The sequence below is a fragment of the Mustela nigripes genome, chromosome 13, assembly GCF_022355385.1.
Source record: "Mustela nigripes isolate SB6536 chromosome 13, MUSNIG.SB6536, whole genome shotgun sequence".
Lineage (NCBI taxonomy): Eukaryota > Metazoa > Chordata > Mammalia > Carnivora > Mustelidae > Mustela > Mustela nigripes.
In genome coordinates, this window is record NC_081569.1 from 94,227,229 (window position 1) to 94,241,254 (window position 14,026).

General features: G+C 33.0%; 1 protein-coding gene across 1 annotated transcript in view; it reads right to left on the reverse strand.

Annotated features, from left to right (window-relative positions):
- Positions 1-14,026, reverse strand: part of MDGA2 (MAM domain containing glycosylphosphatidylinositol anchor 2) — an 844,384-nt gene that overhangs the window by 36,276 nt on the left and 794,082 nt on the right. The window contains exon 12 of the mRNA XM_059373141.1: positions 6,713-6,733. Within this exon, the coding sequence (XP_059229124.1) occupies positions 6,713-6,733 (21 nt within the window). The remainder of the gene's footprint in view (positions 1-6,712; positions 6,734-14,026) is intronic.

A 14,026-nucleotide genomic window follows, 5' to 3' on the forward strand; every position in this document is an offset into this window, starting at 1 on the left:
GCAACCCTCAGTTTGTTTTGTGAGATTAAGAGTCACTTATGGTTTGTCTCCCTCCCAATCCCATCTTGTTTCATTTATTCTTCTACCCACTTAAGCCTCCATGTCGTATTAATTTTTTAATCTTTAAAATTTTTTAAATTATTTTTAAAAATTAAAAATTTAAAGACCTTAAATTTTTTAAATTTTATAAAAAATAAAAAATTAAAAGTAAAAAAGAAATTAAATACCAGTTTAAAAAAGGAAGAGAGAAGGAAAGAAGATAGGAAGGAAAGTAGGAAGAAAACCATTGACATATACACATAAAAATAAAACAGAAGTCTTTCCCTTTGAATTTCAGGAATATGTTGTTTTGTTTTTGTTTTCAGATTGAAGACTTGCTATACTTGTGTTTATTTATATTTCATATTATGAATAGGAATACTTACAGGGAATATAAGCATTTAGTGAACTCTAAATTAGTAAATTTCTATATAAACAACATTCCATATAAAATATTTTTCATTACATATTTATGCCATAAATCTTATACTAAAGAAGACAGGACTGCTTGATACTATCAACTGAGATCTAATGTTGGTGACAACAGTATAACTATATGCATGGATACATTTCTTTAAATACCTTTTAGGCACAATAGGAGATACTTTGAGCTGCTACTTTGGAGTCACGATAAAGCAATGCTTGATTTTAAATGTTTTCAGTTGTTTAATTACATATTGTGTATACACAAAGAAAATACCAAAAAACAAATGTAAAAATTTGGGATTTGTTTATGAATCTGCTGCCAAATCTTACTTTTCATGTCATTTAAAAGTATATATAATGTTTTTTATAAAACCACTTAAACATATGTTTTGTATAATTTAGCCTTGTTTGAAAAAACTTGCCTACAAAAAACAAGTTCTTAAAACCTGAAAACTGAAGCCTCTCATAGTAAAATTAAGCAAAAAGACAGCTTACGAGAACATAAGACATGTCTATAATTTTAGATAGACCTAAAATTTTTCATAATTTGATTATTTTACAGATTATGTAAGTTGTTTACAATAAATCTGAAGGAGACTTAAGACTCCAATAACCCCCATTGGACATAGATACATAAGTTATCTCCATAGTTCCTCATAACTTCTGTAGACATTCATCTTTGTAGTGAAGAAATTTATTACTGGTAAGATTTTATAAAGAGTAGGAAGATAAAAGTGGGAAAAACTCACTATTCTGGGCCATAATAATCTTATGATTATCCTGTCATTATATGTAGGGTAATTATGTAAAAGTCTATTCATTTAAAATTTTATTGAAATAAGGAACATCTTGATAGATAGTGAAAATGCATCTGTCTGTAAAAACTTATCAAAAGTCTATGTAATATTAAATATTAAAAGATCTCATAAAAAAAGAAAGTAATAGAGTCCAGAATTTTTCACAAAGACATGCAACTGAAGATTGACTTGATACTGAATTTTTCACTGGTTTTCTAACTATAACACACTCTTGGTAGTTTCAGGAGGTACTTGGAAATAAAGAAATATATTTGAAATATTCTGTATTACGTGGTCTGCAAAACTGTGCTTTATTTACCACAATTCTTGTCATGATGGTAAAGAATAAAACTTTGGAATAAGCAGCCTAATGCCCGATAGTCCTCTAGCCCAATGACTCCCTCTTGTAGTCACCTATCCTGTTTCTTTATTTTTTACTTTATTTTTTTAACTTTACTGAAATATAATTGAAAAACAAAAGTTATATATACTTAAGATATATACAATTCGATGTTTGATATACATTTTGAAATAATCACAATGAAGCAAATTAATATATTCATCACTTCACATATGGCATAGTTACCATTATCTTCCTTCCTTCCTTCCTCCCTTCCTCCCTTTCTTTTCTTTCTTTTGGAGGTGAGAACACTAAAGAGCTACCCCCTTAGCAAACTTCAAGTATATAATACAGTCATTAAGCACAGTCACCGTGCTGCACATTAGATCTCCAGAACTCATTCATCTAACATAAGTCAAAGTATATAACATTTGACAAACATCTTCCCATTCCCCCCTCCCTCTTGCTCCTAGAAGCCATCATTCTACACTCAGCTTCTGAATTTGAGTATTTTAGATGTCATGGAAATGAGATTATGCAGCCTCTGTCCTTCTGTGTCTGGCTTATTTCACTTAGCATAATAAACCAAATTCACCAATGTTGTCTCAAATGGCAGGACAGCCTTTTTAAAAGCTGACTAATATTCTTCATTTTCTTTATCAATGAATTCACTAATGGATATATGGATTATTTCCATTATCTTGGTTATTGTGAATAATGCTGCAGTGAACTTGCCCTTGCAGGTATTTCATCAAGATTGAGCTTTATTTTTTTTGGGTATTTACCGAGAAGTGAGACTGCTGGATCATTTGGTAATTCTATCTTTAATTTTTAAAGAACCCTCCATACTTTTTTCTCTAATATGGATGTAGCAATTTACATTCCGGCCGACAATGTGTAATGGTTGATTAAATAGACTATCCTTTCCCTACAGTGTGTACTTGTTACTCTTGCCAAAATCAGTTGACTGTAAATTCATGGATTTACTTGTGAGCTTTCTATTCTGTGTCTCAATGACAGTTTTTATGGCAGTACCACACTCCTTTGATTACTATAGATTTGTGATATGTTTTAAAATCAGGGAGTGTGATGCCTCTAGCTTTATTTTTATATTACAGTAGCTATTTGGGATCTTTTATGGTTCTATGTGAATTTTAAGATTGTTTTTTCTACTTGTATAAAGAATGTCATTGGCATTTTGATAGGGATTGCACTGAATTAGTAGACTGTTCGGGGGAAGTATGAATATTCTAACTGTATTAATTCTTCTAATCCATGAACCCATGTCTTTCCATTTACCTGTCTTCTCTAATTTCCTTCAACAACGTGTTATAATTTTTAGTGTAGAAATCTTTTACTTCTTTGGTTAGGTTTATTCCTCCATATTCTGTTCTTCTGTTGTTATTTTTAGTGGGACTGTTTTCTTAATTTCCTTTTCAGATAGCACATTGTGAATGCATAGAAATGTCACTGTTTTTGTACTTTGATTTTGAATGACGTCACTTTAGTTAATTTGTTTATTAGTTCCAACTTTGAGATGCTATTTTAGAAGGGGTTATTATGGTAAACTTTTTCAGTTTTAAGTTATTTCCTAGAGATAGTGAGAATGTCATGCATATGTATTATTTATTATATTATACATATTAATATTGATTATATATGTATTTCATATATGTATAAACTACCTTGTACTTAATCTAAACCAAAAAAGTCCAAAATTTTTTTCAAAAGCTCTGAATTTTAACAATTTGGACTTCAGAACCTAAATCAGACTAAATATACTTTTCAAAAATTTTAAAACATCTTCACAGAAAATTTTGACTCCATTGCTGAGACACTTGAGAGACCTCAGAATTCATTTCAATATGATTTCAATATTTTTGTTTTCTTTTCAATTAATACAGTCCAGTCACAGACTAAACTTCAGGTTTGGTCCAAGGGTAACATTCCTTAGGAAAACAGCAATGGATGAGAAGGACACTGCTCACACTTAATGGAGCCTGTAGAATATTCTCTTGACAACTAATCATCCTTCCATTCAGTTCAAAGTTTCAATCCAAAGAGTTTTTAAGAAACTATAAACAAAAGTCCTTCCTCTTTTAAATCTAGTAATTGTTTTGAGTCTAATGAAGAATCATACTCTGACAAAATTTCATGGACTTATTCTATACAAATACATTGGAAGTAGATACTTAGGATAAGTCAATTCACTTAAATACCATATAAGTTGTTAAAATGCAAAAGAGGATTTAAGAGTAGTTTGATTTGGTGCCAATATATGTCTCATATCACATGTATTATGTTAAATATAATATAAATTCCTTTATTTTCTAGAAAGAAGATGATTTATAACTAAGCCAACATACATTCAAAAGATTTTTAAACTTTATTATGTAGAAAATAATCTTTTATGGAGGAAATATGACTAAATGGTGTTATAAGAATTCATTACACATAATTATAAACGACCTAAGAAGTAAGATATTCATTTTAAGAAATCATTTACAAACATCAGAAATACTTAATGTGTTTAATTTTTTCCTCATTGACTTTTTTCTGAACTGCTTAATTTTCACTTTCTCTTCAACTTCGTTAATATCATTACCAGGAAAAATATGTTTTAATGAAATGTGGAGAGTAAATAGTAAGCATATTGTAACTAATTGAATTAATATAGCAAAATTGTAGAAACAAAAAACAAATTTGCCTGAGGTTGCGATAAAACAGGTTTAACCACAAGGAAGCAATACAAAAACTTTATAGAGAACATGGAACTTGTGATGGTTCCATAACTAAATGAATTGGTCAATACTTCTTACAGAAGTATAAATACAAAAAAGCGTTAATTTTACCATATATAAATTATGCTTTGAAAATCAATGACAGAATTTAAGACATTATAGCATTTAAGAAGATCGTGGGTCAAAGTTGTCTAGCTGAGGGGAAGAAAAATAACTTTCCATAGCAAAATCTAAAAGAAAACATGACCTTCTTCTACATGTTGTCCTATTTTCCTCTTATTGAATAATATCTGGCTAAGTTATTAAGATCTTGAATGTATAATGAATGTGTACACTTCACAAAATATTTTTCTTTTATGTCTTTGGGACCTGGAGGTTCTTTAACAGGTTTAAAGAAATTAATAAGGGGAAAATGTATGAGACTGTCAATAACATAAAAATAATTACTCGGTAACTTAGAAAAATCATTGATGTTTACTAAAAAGTCTTTATTCTAAACATTGTAATCTTTTAGCAGATTGAACACTTAGTAAAAAATTTAAGAAGTACAGTCAATGGAAATCGTTAATATAGAGAGTTATAATGGAAAGTATTTTAAAAGTAGAAAATTCAATTCATTGACTAACAACAACAAAAAATGCTTGTTGGAGAAGTGGGTAACTATGATCCAAAGGATATGAGCTTTTAAAAGAAGCACTCAAATCCTAATTAATATTGTTCATCTTCACGGCACATTTCTGGCTTCTGTAATGTTTGAAATATACACTCTATATACTCTAGACGCACTGAGCTTTGCTCAGTTATTATGCGAACAGGACTTTCCTTTCGATGGCAGCAGGCATGCCCTTCCTCACCTTCTTCCCCTAAGGAACCTTTATTAAGCTTTCAGGACCCAGTTCAAATAACATGTCTTCTAAAAACTTCATTTGCCATAAAATTACTGGTACTTTTCATATTGTATAGAATTCATCTGTTAGCAAACAATACCTCTATTATTTCTTTATATATGCATTTTTCCCAGTAAATTGAAGCTACTAAAAATTTTTCCTTGAATTGAAATATTACTCAACTTTTTTCAGTATCAAGTTTTAATCTTCCCACAACTATTTTTAAACATTTCTACTGAAATTATTGTCAGAGAATTTATCTACAAAAGAACTAAAATCAATATAGTAATTAAATAGCAATAGTACCCTGGGTAGAAGCCAGGGAGAACCTGATTTGTGCAGTTAATTCAACTTGAAACTGTTGTGTATTTTTTCTTTTAACAAATGATCATTGAACACCTGCTAAATATACGATGCTGTGGCAGGCCAAAAGACAGTGCAATATAGAGAGAAATTAGAAACATATTTAGCTCATAAGTATTTTATGACAAAATAAAAAATAGCTTATAACACAGATGAAGACAGACTGTTTTGGGAAATCTAATGGAGAGAATACTAGTCAAGAAAGAAGCATTTATGCTAAATTTAATAAATGAACCTCAAAGGGTTGAAGACATCCACAGGAAAGGTCACTGGTGAGAACAAAATGAACTGTGCATGAAAGCAAAATGAAAACAGTAAAGATCCATAAGTGTATTCAGTATTATAATTTGGATAAGCAGAAATGGAGTAAAGGAATATCTTTAGTAGAAAATTAGGTAACAACAGGTTATGTAGTTTGGTCTTAGCTTATATAATCAGTGAAAGGCCATTACAAGAAAGGAAACAATAAAATGAAGAAAAAGACCCACACAGTCTCTTTACTAAGTATAAGTGATGGAGAATATTGGATGGATAGGAGAAGAGTGCAAAGGTGCTTCTCCTTTCTCTTATTAGCCAAGAACAATATATTCATAGGCACAAAAGTGGAAGACAAAAATCAATATTTACTCTAATGTGAAATATTCAAGAAGATGGTGAACAAACTATCTTCTTCATTAACAATGGGGATATAGATTAGTGATGTCTGAAAAATCTTGATAAAACCATTCAAATATTAATTTTCTAACTGTAGTCTTTTGTAACTGGAGTACAGAAATAAAAAAAAATTAAAGAAACAATAGTAATAAAAATGATAATGTATTGCCACAAAAGAAAAACTTAATCCCATAGTTAAACAAATAACAAATGTTAAGTGGGAGGAAATGTCTCCATATTTATGAAAACTTATAAAAATCCATGATTAATATTAGTTTGTCTTTATAAGCATATCCATTGAAATTTAAAATTTGCAATTCATTTTTAATGCCAGTTTTACTGTTTCTAAGCCATCCCATTTTAAAGCAAATATGAACAGTTGCTAAATAATCTTTATATGCCTCTGAGTTTCTACTTTTCTTAACTGTGCAATCTGTACCATTATTAAAATAAAAACATACTTACTCAAATGAGGATTAACAGGAGCTACAAGAAAAGCAAAAAATAATGTTAGCATGGCTTGAATGTCTTTTATAAATAAAAGTCTAATCAGTGTCTCATAGTTCCTTATCAAAAATTAATGATCTTCCCACTGCGACCATGAAGAATTATGTCTGCAATCCATTTTGTTCTAGAGGATTGAATAGAATCTACTTTGGAGCTCAGCATTAACAGTCTCAAAGTACCTAAAAGATCAATGCTAAATAGCATGTGGGATTTGTTCATTTTCCAAGGAACAGAGTTGCGGATCTTTTATATCTTAACCAATGCAAAAACTCCCCGAAATCAAAACTCAGGCTGACAGTAGGCCAACCTATAATCTAGATGTTTTAACAATGAAAGCAATTATCCAACAGAGATTAAACTTTAGATTTTTTGGTTGTTATCTATTTCTGGTGAAAATAACATGATGTATATGAAAATAAAGCACTCCTTGTATCATGTTATTACATGCACCCTAAAACAAATAACTACACCAATGCTGCTTTGTTTGATTTTACACACACACACACACACACACACACACACACACACACAGAGTTTTCAAATAACAAGCAATACAGTTGTGTTTTTCTGCCCTAGAAGACATATTTATCTAAAAGAACCTGTGTTTACAAGTGACAATTGACTTCTACATGAAGAGGAATGAATACTTTCCATTTTACTGAAACAACAACAAAAATATATCTACTCTAACAGACAAAATGGTATCTGTGTATAATGATTACTTATTTATCACTTTGAGAGAAAATTTCATTCTGGATGAAGTAAAGATCGTTGAGGTTTCCCAGGATTATAATAGACAGCTAATCTAACTTGCAGAAGTTTGTTTGCTCTGTTGTTAATTCCTAGTGCTTTCTATTAACCACTTTTGTTAAACTTGGACTTAACAAATGAAGTATGATAGTAAAAAATGCATACACTGCACAAAGGATGTTCATAGTAATTGTTACATTAGTACATTGAACTAACTTTAACAAAGTGAGTTACTTTCTCAATGAAATATTTTTACTATTTCTTACAGAATATAGAAATTCCTATTACTTTGTTTTCTGATTCTGTTTCCCTATTGTCAATTATGAAATATCTAAGTAGAGAAGGGATATATGTATCTACTAGTTTGACTAAAGTGGAGAAAAAAGAATAAATTTTTCTTGTAAGAGATCAATATATTATAATTTGAAAATTATAAATGATATGAAATGATACGAAACTTTAAACCATCCATATATTATCTTACAAGAAGTAAGCATCTTTGAATTCTAATTATTTCCTAAAAAAATATGTCATACCTAGAGTTAACCTCTATCGCTTCTCGGCCTTTATGGCTAAGATCAAGTGTACATTAATCTCTGACCACACTGATTTTAATCGAGTCTTCTGCTACAATATTACTACTCATTAGATTCACTGTAAGTAGTGGAAACTTCCTTTCTAAATTCTAAATATTTCAGTGAGCCCATTTTTTTTCTTTTTACAATTGAACTTTTGTGTGTAATTTTTCATAAATATCTAGATACCATTTAAGTAAACCTCACTCAAATCTTTATTATAAAGAAGTTTAAATAAAAATTTTATTAAAATTTAATTTTAATTAAACCGTTTTAAGATTTTTTAAAGTATGCCTAAGAATGTAAAGATAATTAAAGCTGAAACTACCATAATATCTATTTTCCAGATCTATTTTCATTTTACTCTGCTACCTCAGAGTTTTGAGTAAAACTACTGAGCTTATAATTTTTTTCCCTCTATTTCTCTTTGAGGAAAGTCATATAATTTCTAAACATAGGAAAGCAACATGGATCCTCTTGCTATGAAGGGGTCAATCAGCCCCAGTTCGATTCAGAGTCTGTCATTTCATAGATGTATAAATCTACAGGACACTGAAAACTTTCAGGTCCTAATATCTTCTTTTTTTTTTTTTCTTTTTTTAAGGATTGGATATTCATTGTTTCTAATCCTCATTTGAGTTGTCTACATTTTTATAACTTAGGGGCAGGGAGCATGAAACTTAGATAAGAAGACATAATCATTAATATTTTATAAAACATATAAAACTAAAACTTTAGAAAGAAAAATATATTGAGATGCTATCTAATTGTGTGCCCAATGGAATCATAGGGGTACTTACAGAATAGCAATTGTTACTGTCATTAAATTTTATTCATTGCTATTAAATAGTAATCTTTATATCATTTAAAAAATGATATAAACCACAGTTAAGAAAAGGTGTGCAGTGATTCTAATACTTTTACAAGTGAGTATTTTTAAAGGCCCATATTCAAGAAAAAGATAGTTATTCTCATGCTTCTATATCCATGATCTGGTATCAATATTCTAGTCTACACTATATATCATATTTTTAATGAAAATTGAATATATCTAGAGGATGAGAAGAAAGTGAAAATAAGTGATTTCATATGAAAAACAACTCTATTGAACGTTATTAATTTCACTATATTTTTTACTTTTGATAGTATTCAGTTTCCCTTTTAAGTAGGAAAAACATGTTAATGTTAACTGAATGAAGAACTCAAAGGAGGTGCAAGATGGTGGAGGAGTAGGAGACCCTGCTTCAATGGGTCCCCTGAATTGAGCTAAATAATGACCAGAACACTCTGAACATCCATGAAATCAGCCTGAGATATAAGATTATATACTTATGGATCTCTGCAGGGGCAGAAGATGCACTTTGCCTGGATCATGGTTGATATATTCAGCTATACATCCCCACAGCCACTTCTCACCAAAATGACTAGGAGGAGGAACACCCAACAGAGGAAAAATTCAGAGACTGTGACCTCTGCCACAGAACTATTGGATATGGACATAAACAATATGTCAGAAATAGAATTCAGGATAACAATTATCCAGGCAATGGTTAGGGTGGAGAAGACCATTAGGGCAACATAGAATCTCTAAGCGTGGAAGTGAGAGCTGATCTGGCAGAACTTAAAAATGCTATCAGTGAGATCCAATCTAATCTAAATATTCTAACAGCTAGGGTAAATGAGGCAGAAGATCGAATTAGTGATCTAGAAGACAAACTGATAGAAAAGAAGGATCAGTAGGTGGGTTGGAACAAACAGCTCAGAAGCCATGAACACAGAATTAGGGAAATAAATGATGCCACAAAGGGTTCTACTGTCGAATTATTGGGATCCCTGAGGGGGTGGAGGGAGAGAAAAAGAACTAGAAGATATGGGGAATGGATCAAATGTTCATGTTTTAGAGGCAGAAAGAACACCCCCCAAGATCAACAAGGGTAGAAAGATCTCCAGGCACATTATTGTGAAATTCAGGAGTCTTAAATTCAGAGATGTCTTATGGGTAGCTAGGGGGAAGAGATTCCTTACGTACAGAGGGAGGACCATCAGAATAATGTCAGACCTGTCCACAGAAATATGGCAAGGCAGAATGGGCTGGCAAGACATATTCAGGGCACTAAATGAGAAGAACATGCAGCCAAGAACACTTTAACCAGCAAGGCTGACATTCAGAGTGGATGGAGAGATAAAGAGCTTCCAAGACTGGCAAGGTTTAAAAGATCATGTGACCACCAAGTCAGCACTACAAGAAATATTAAGGTGGGGGGGTTCTATAAAAGAAGAATCTAAGCTTGACATGGAACAGAAATTCACAGAGAGAATCTATAGAAACAAGGACTTGAAAGGAAACATAAAGTCAATAAAAACTTATCTTTCAATAATCACTTTCAATGTGAATGGCCTAAATGCTCTCATAAAATGGCAAAGGGTTGCAGGCTATATAAAATGACAGGACCTGTCCATATGCTGTCTATAAGAGACACATTTTGAACCTAAAGATACATCTAGAATGAAAATGAAGGGATGAAGAACCATCTTTCATGCCAAAGGGCCTCAAAAGAAAGCTGGTATAGCGATTCTCATATAAGATAACTTTGATTTTAAGCTAAAGACTGTAGTCAGAGATACAGAAGGACACTATATCATTCTTAAAGGGTCTATCCACCAAGAAGATTTAACAATTGTAAATATTTATGCCTCCAACATGGGAGCAGTCAACTGCATAAGTCAATTGTTAATCAAAATAAAGAATCATATTGATAAGAATATACTAATTATAGGGGATCTTAACATGCCACTCTCAGCAACAGACAGATCATCTAAGCAGAAAATCAACAAAGAAACAAGTGCTTTGAATGACACATAGGACCAGATGGACCTCATAGGTATATACAGAACATTCTACCCTAAAACAACACAATAGTCATTCTTCTTGAGCACACATGGAACTTACTCCAGAATATATCACATATGGATCACAAATCAGGTCTCAACCAATACCAAAAGACTGGGATAATATCCTGCATATTCTCAGACCTCAAGGATTTGAAACTGGAACTCAAACACAAGAAAAAGTTTGGAAGGAATTCAAACACTTGGAAACTAAAGACCATCTTGCTCAAGAATGTTTGGATCAACCAGGAAATCAAAGAATAACTTAAACAATTCATGGAAACTAATGAGAATGAAGACACATTGGTCCAAAACCTATGGGATATGGCAAAGGCGGTGCTAAGGGGAAAATACATAGCCATCCAAGCCCCACTAAAAAAAACTGGAAAATCATGAAAACACCAACTCTCTTTACACATTAAAGAACTGGAAAATTCGGGCGCCTGGGCGGCTCAGTGGGTTAGGCTGCTGCCTTCGGTTCAGGTCATGATCTCAGGCCCCTAGGATCGAGTCCCACATTGGGCTCTCTGCTCAGCAGGGAGTCTGCTTCCCAATCTCTCTCTCTGCCTGCCTCTCCGTCTACTTGTGATCTCTCTCTGTCAAATAAATAAATAAAATCTTTAAAAAAAATAAAGAAAGAGCTGGAAAATTAACAAATTAAGCCAACTCCAAGCACAAGAAGGGAAATAATTAAAATTAGAGCAGAGATCAATGAGTTAGAAACCAGAGATACAGTAGAACACATCAGAAACTAGAAGCTGGTTCTTTGAAAGAATTAATAAGATCGAAAAATCACTGGCCAAGCTAACCCAAAAGAAAAGAGAGAGTACCCAAATTAATAAAATTATGAATGAAAGGGGAGATATCACAACTAACACCGAGAAAACAGAAACAACCATCGGAAGTTTTTTTTTTTTTAATGTAATTTTTTATTTTTTATAAACATATATTTTTATCCCCAGGGGTACAGGTCTGTGAATCACCAGGTTTACACACTTCACAGCACTCACCAAAGCACATACCCTCGCCAATGTCCATAATACCACCCCCTTCTCCCAAACCCACTCCCCCCAGCAACCCTCAGTTTGTTTTGTGAGATTAAGAGTCACTTATGGTTTGTCTCCCTCCCAATCCCATCTTCTTTCATTTATTCTTCTCGTACCCACTTAAGCCCCCATGTTGCAACACCACTTCCTCATATCAGGGAGATCATATGATAGTTGTCTTTCTCCACCTGACTTATTTCGCTAAGCATGATACGCTCTAGTTCCATCCATGTTCTCGCAAATGGCAAGATTTCATTTCTTTTGATGGCTGCATAGTATTCCATTGTGTATATATACCACATCTTCTTGATCCATTCATCTGTTGATGGACATCTAGGTTCTTTCCATAATTTGGCTATTATGGACATTGCTGCTATAAACATTCAGGTGCACGTGCCCCTTTGGATCACTACATTTGTATCTTTAGGGTAAATACCCAATAGTGCAGTTGCTGGGTCATAGGGCAGTTCTATTTTCAACATTTTGAGGAACCTCCATGCTGTTTTCCAGAGATGTTGCACCAGGTTGCATTCCCACCAACAGTGTAGGAGGGTTCCCCTTTCTCCGCATCCTTGCCAGCATCTGTCATTTCCTGACTTGTTGATTTTAGCCATTCTGACTGGTGTGAGGTGATATCGCATTGTGGTTTTGATTTGTATTTCCCTGATGCCGAGTGATATGGAGCACTTTTTCATGTGTCTGTTGGCCATCTGGATGTCTTCTTTGCAGAAATGTCTGTTCATGTCCTCTGCCCATTTCTTGATTGGATTATTTGTTCTTTGGGTGTTGAGTTTGCTAAGTTCTTTATAGATTCTGGACACTAGTCCTTTATCTGATATGTTGTTTGCAAATATCTTCTCCCATTCTGTCAGTTGTCTTTTGATTTTGTTAACTGTTTCCTTTGCTGTGCAAAAGCTTTTGATCTTGATGAAATCCCAATAGTTCATTTTTGCCCTTGCTTCCCTTGCCTTTTGCGTTGTTCCTAGGAAGATGTTGCTGCAGCAGAGGTCGAAGAGGTTGCTGCCTGTGTTCTCCTCAAGGATTTTGATGGATTCCTTTCGCACATTGAGGTCCTTCATCCATTTTGAGTCTATTTTCATGTGTGGTGTAAGGAAATGGTCCAATTTCATTTTTCTGCATGTGGCTGTCCAATTTTCCCAGCACCATTTATTGAAGAGGCTGTCTTTTTTCCATTGGACATTCTTTCCTGCTTTGTCGAAGATTAGTTGACCATAGAGTTGAGAGTCTATTTCTGGGCTCTCTATTCTGTTCCATTGATCTATGGGTCTGTTTTTGTGCCAGTACCATGCTGTCTTGATGATGACAGCTTTGTAATAGAGCTTGAAGTCCGGGATTGTGATGCCACCAACGTTGGCTTTCTTTTTCAATATCCCTTTAGCTATTCGAGGTCTTTTCTGGTTTCATATAAATTTTAGACACTGGACCAGATGGACATCACAGATATATTCAGAACATTTCATCCCAAAGCAATAGAATACACATTCTTCTCTTGTGCACATGGAACATTCTCCAGAATAGATCACATCCTTGGTCCTAAATCAGGACTCAACCGGTATCAAAAGATTGGGATCATTCCCTGCATATTTTCAGACCACAATGCTCTAAAGCTAGAACTCAACCACAAAAGGAAGTTTGAAAAGAACCAAAATACATGGAGACTAAACAGCATCCTTCTAAAGAATGAATGGGTCAACCGGGAAATTAAAGAAGAATTGAAAAAAAAATCATGGAAACAAATGATAATGAAAATACAACGGTTCAAAATCTGTGGGACACAACAAAGGCAGTCCTGAGAGGAAAATATATAGCGGTACAAGCCTTTCTCAAGAAACAAGAAAGGTCTCAGGTACACAATCTAACCCTACACCTAAAGGAGCTGGAGAAAGAACAAGAAAGAAACCCTAAGCCTAGCAGGAGAAGAGAAATCATAAAGATCAGAGCAGAAATCAATGAAATAGAAACCAAAAAAACAATAGAACAAATCAACGAAA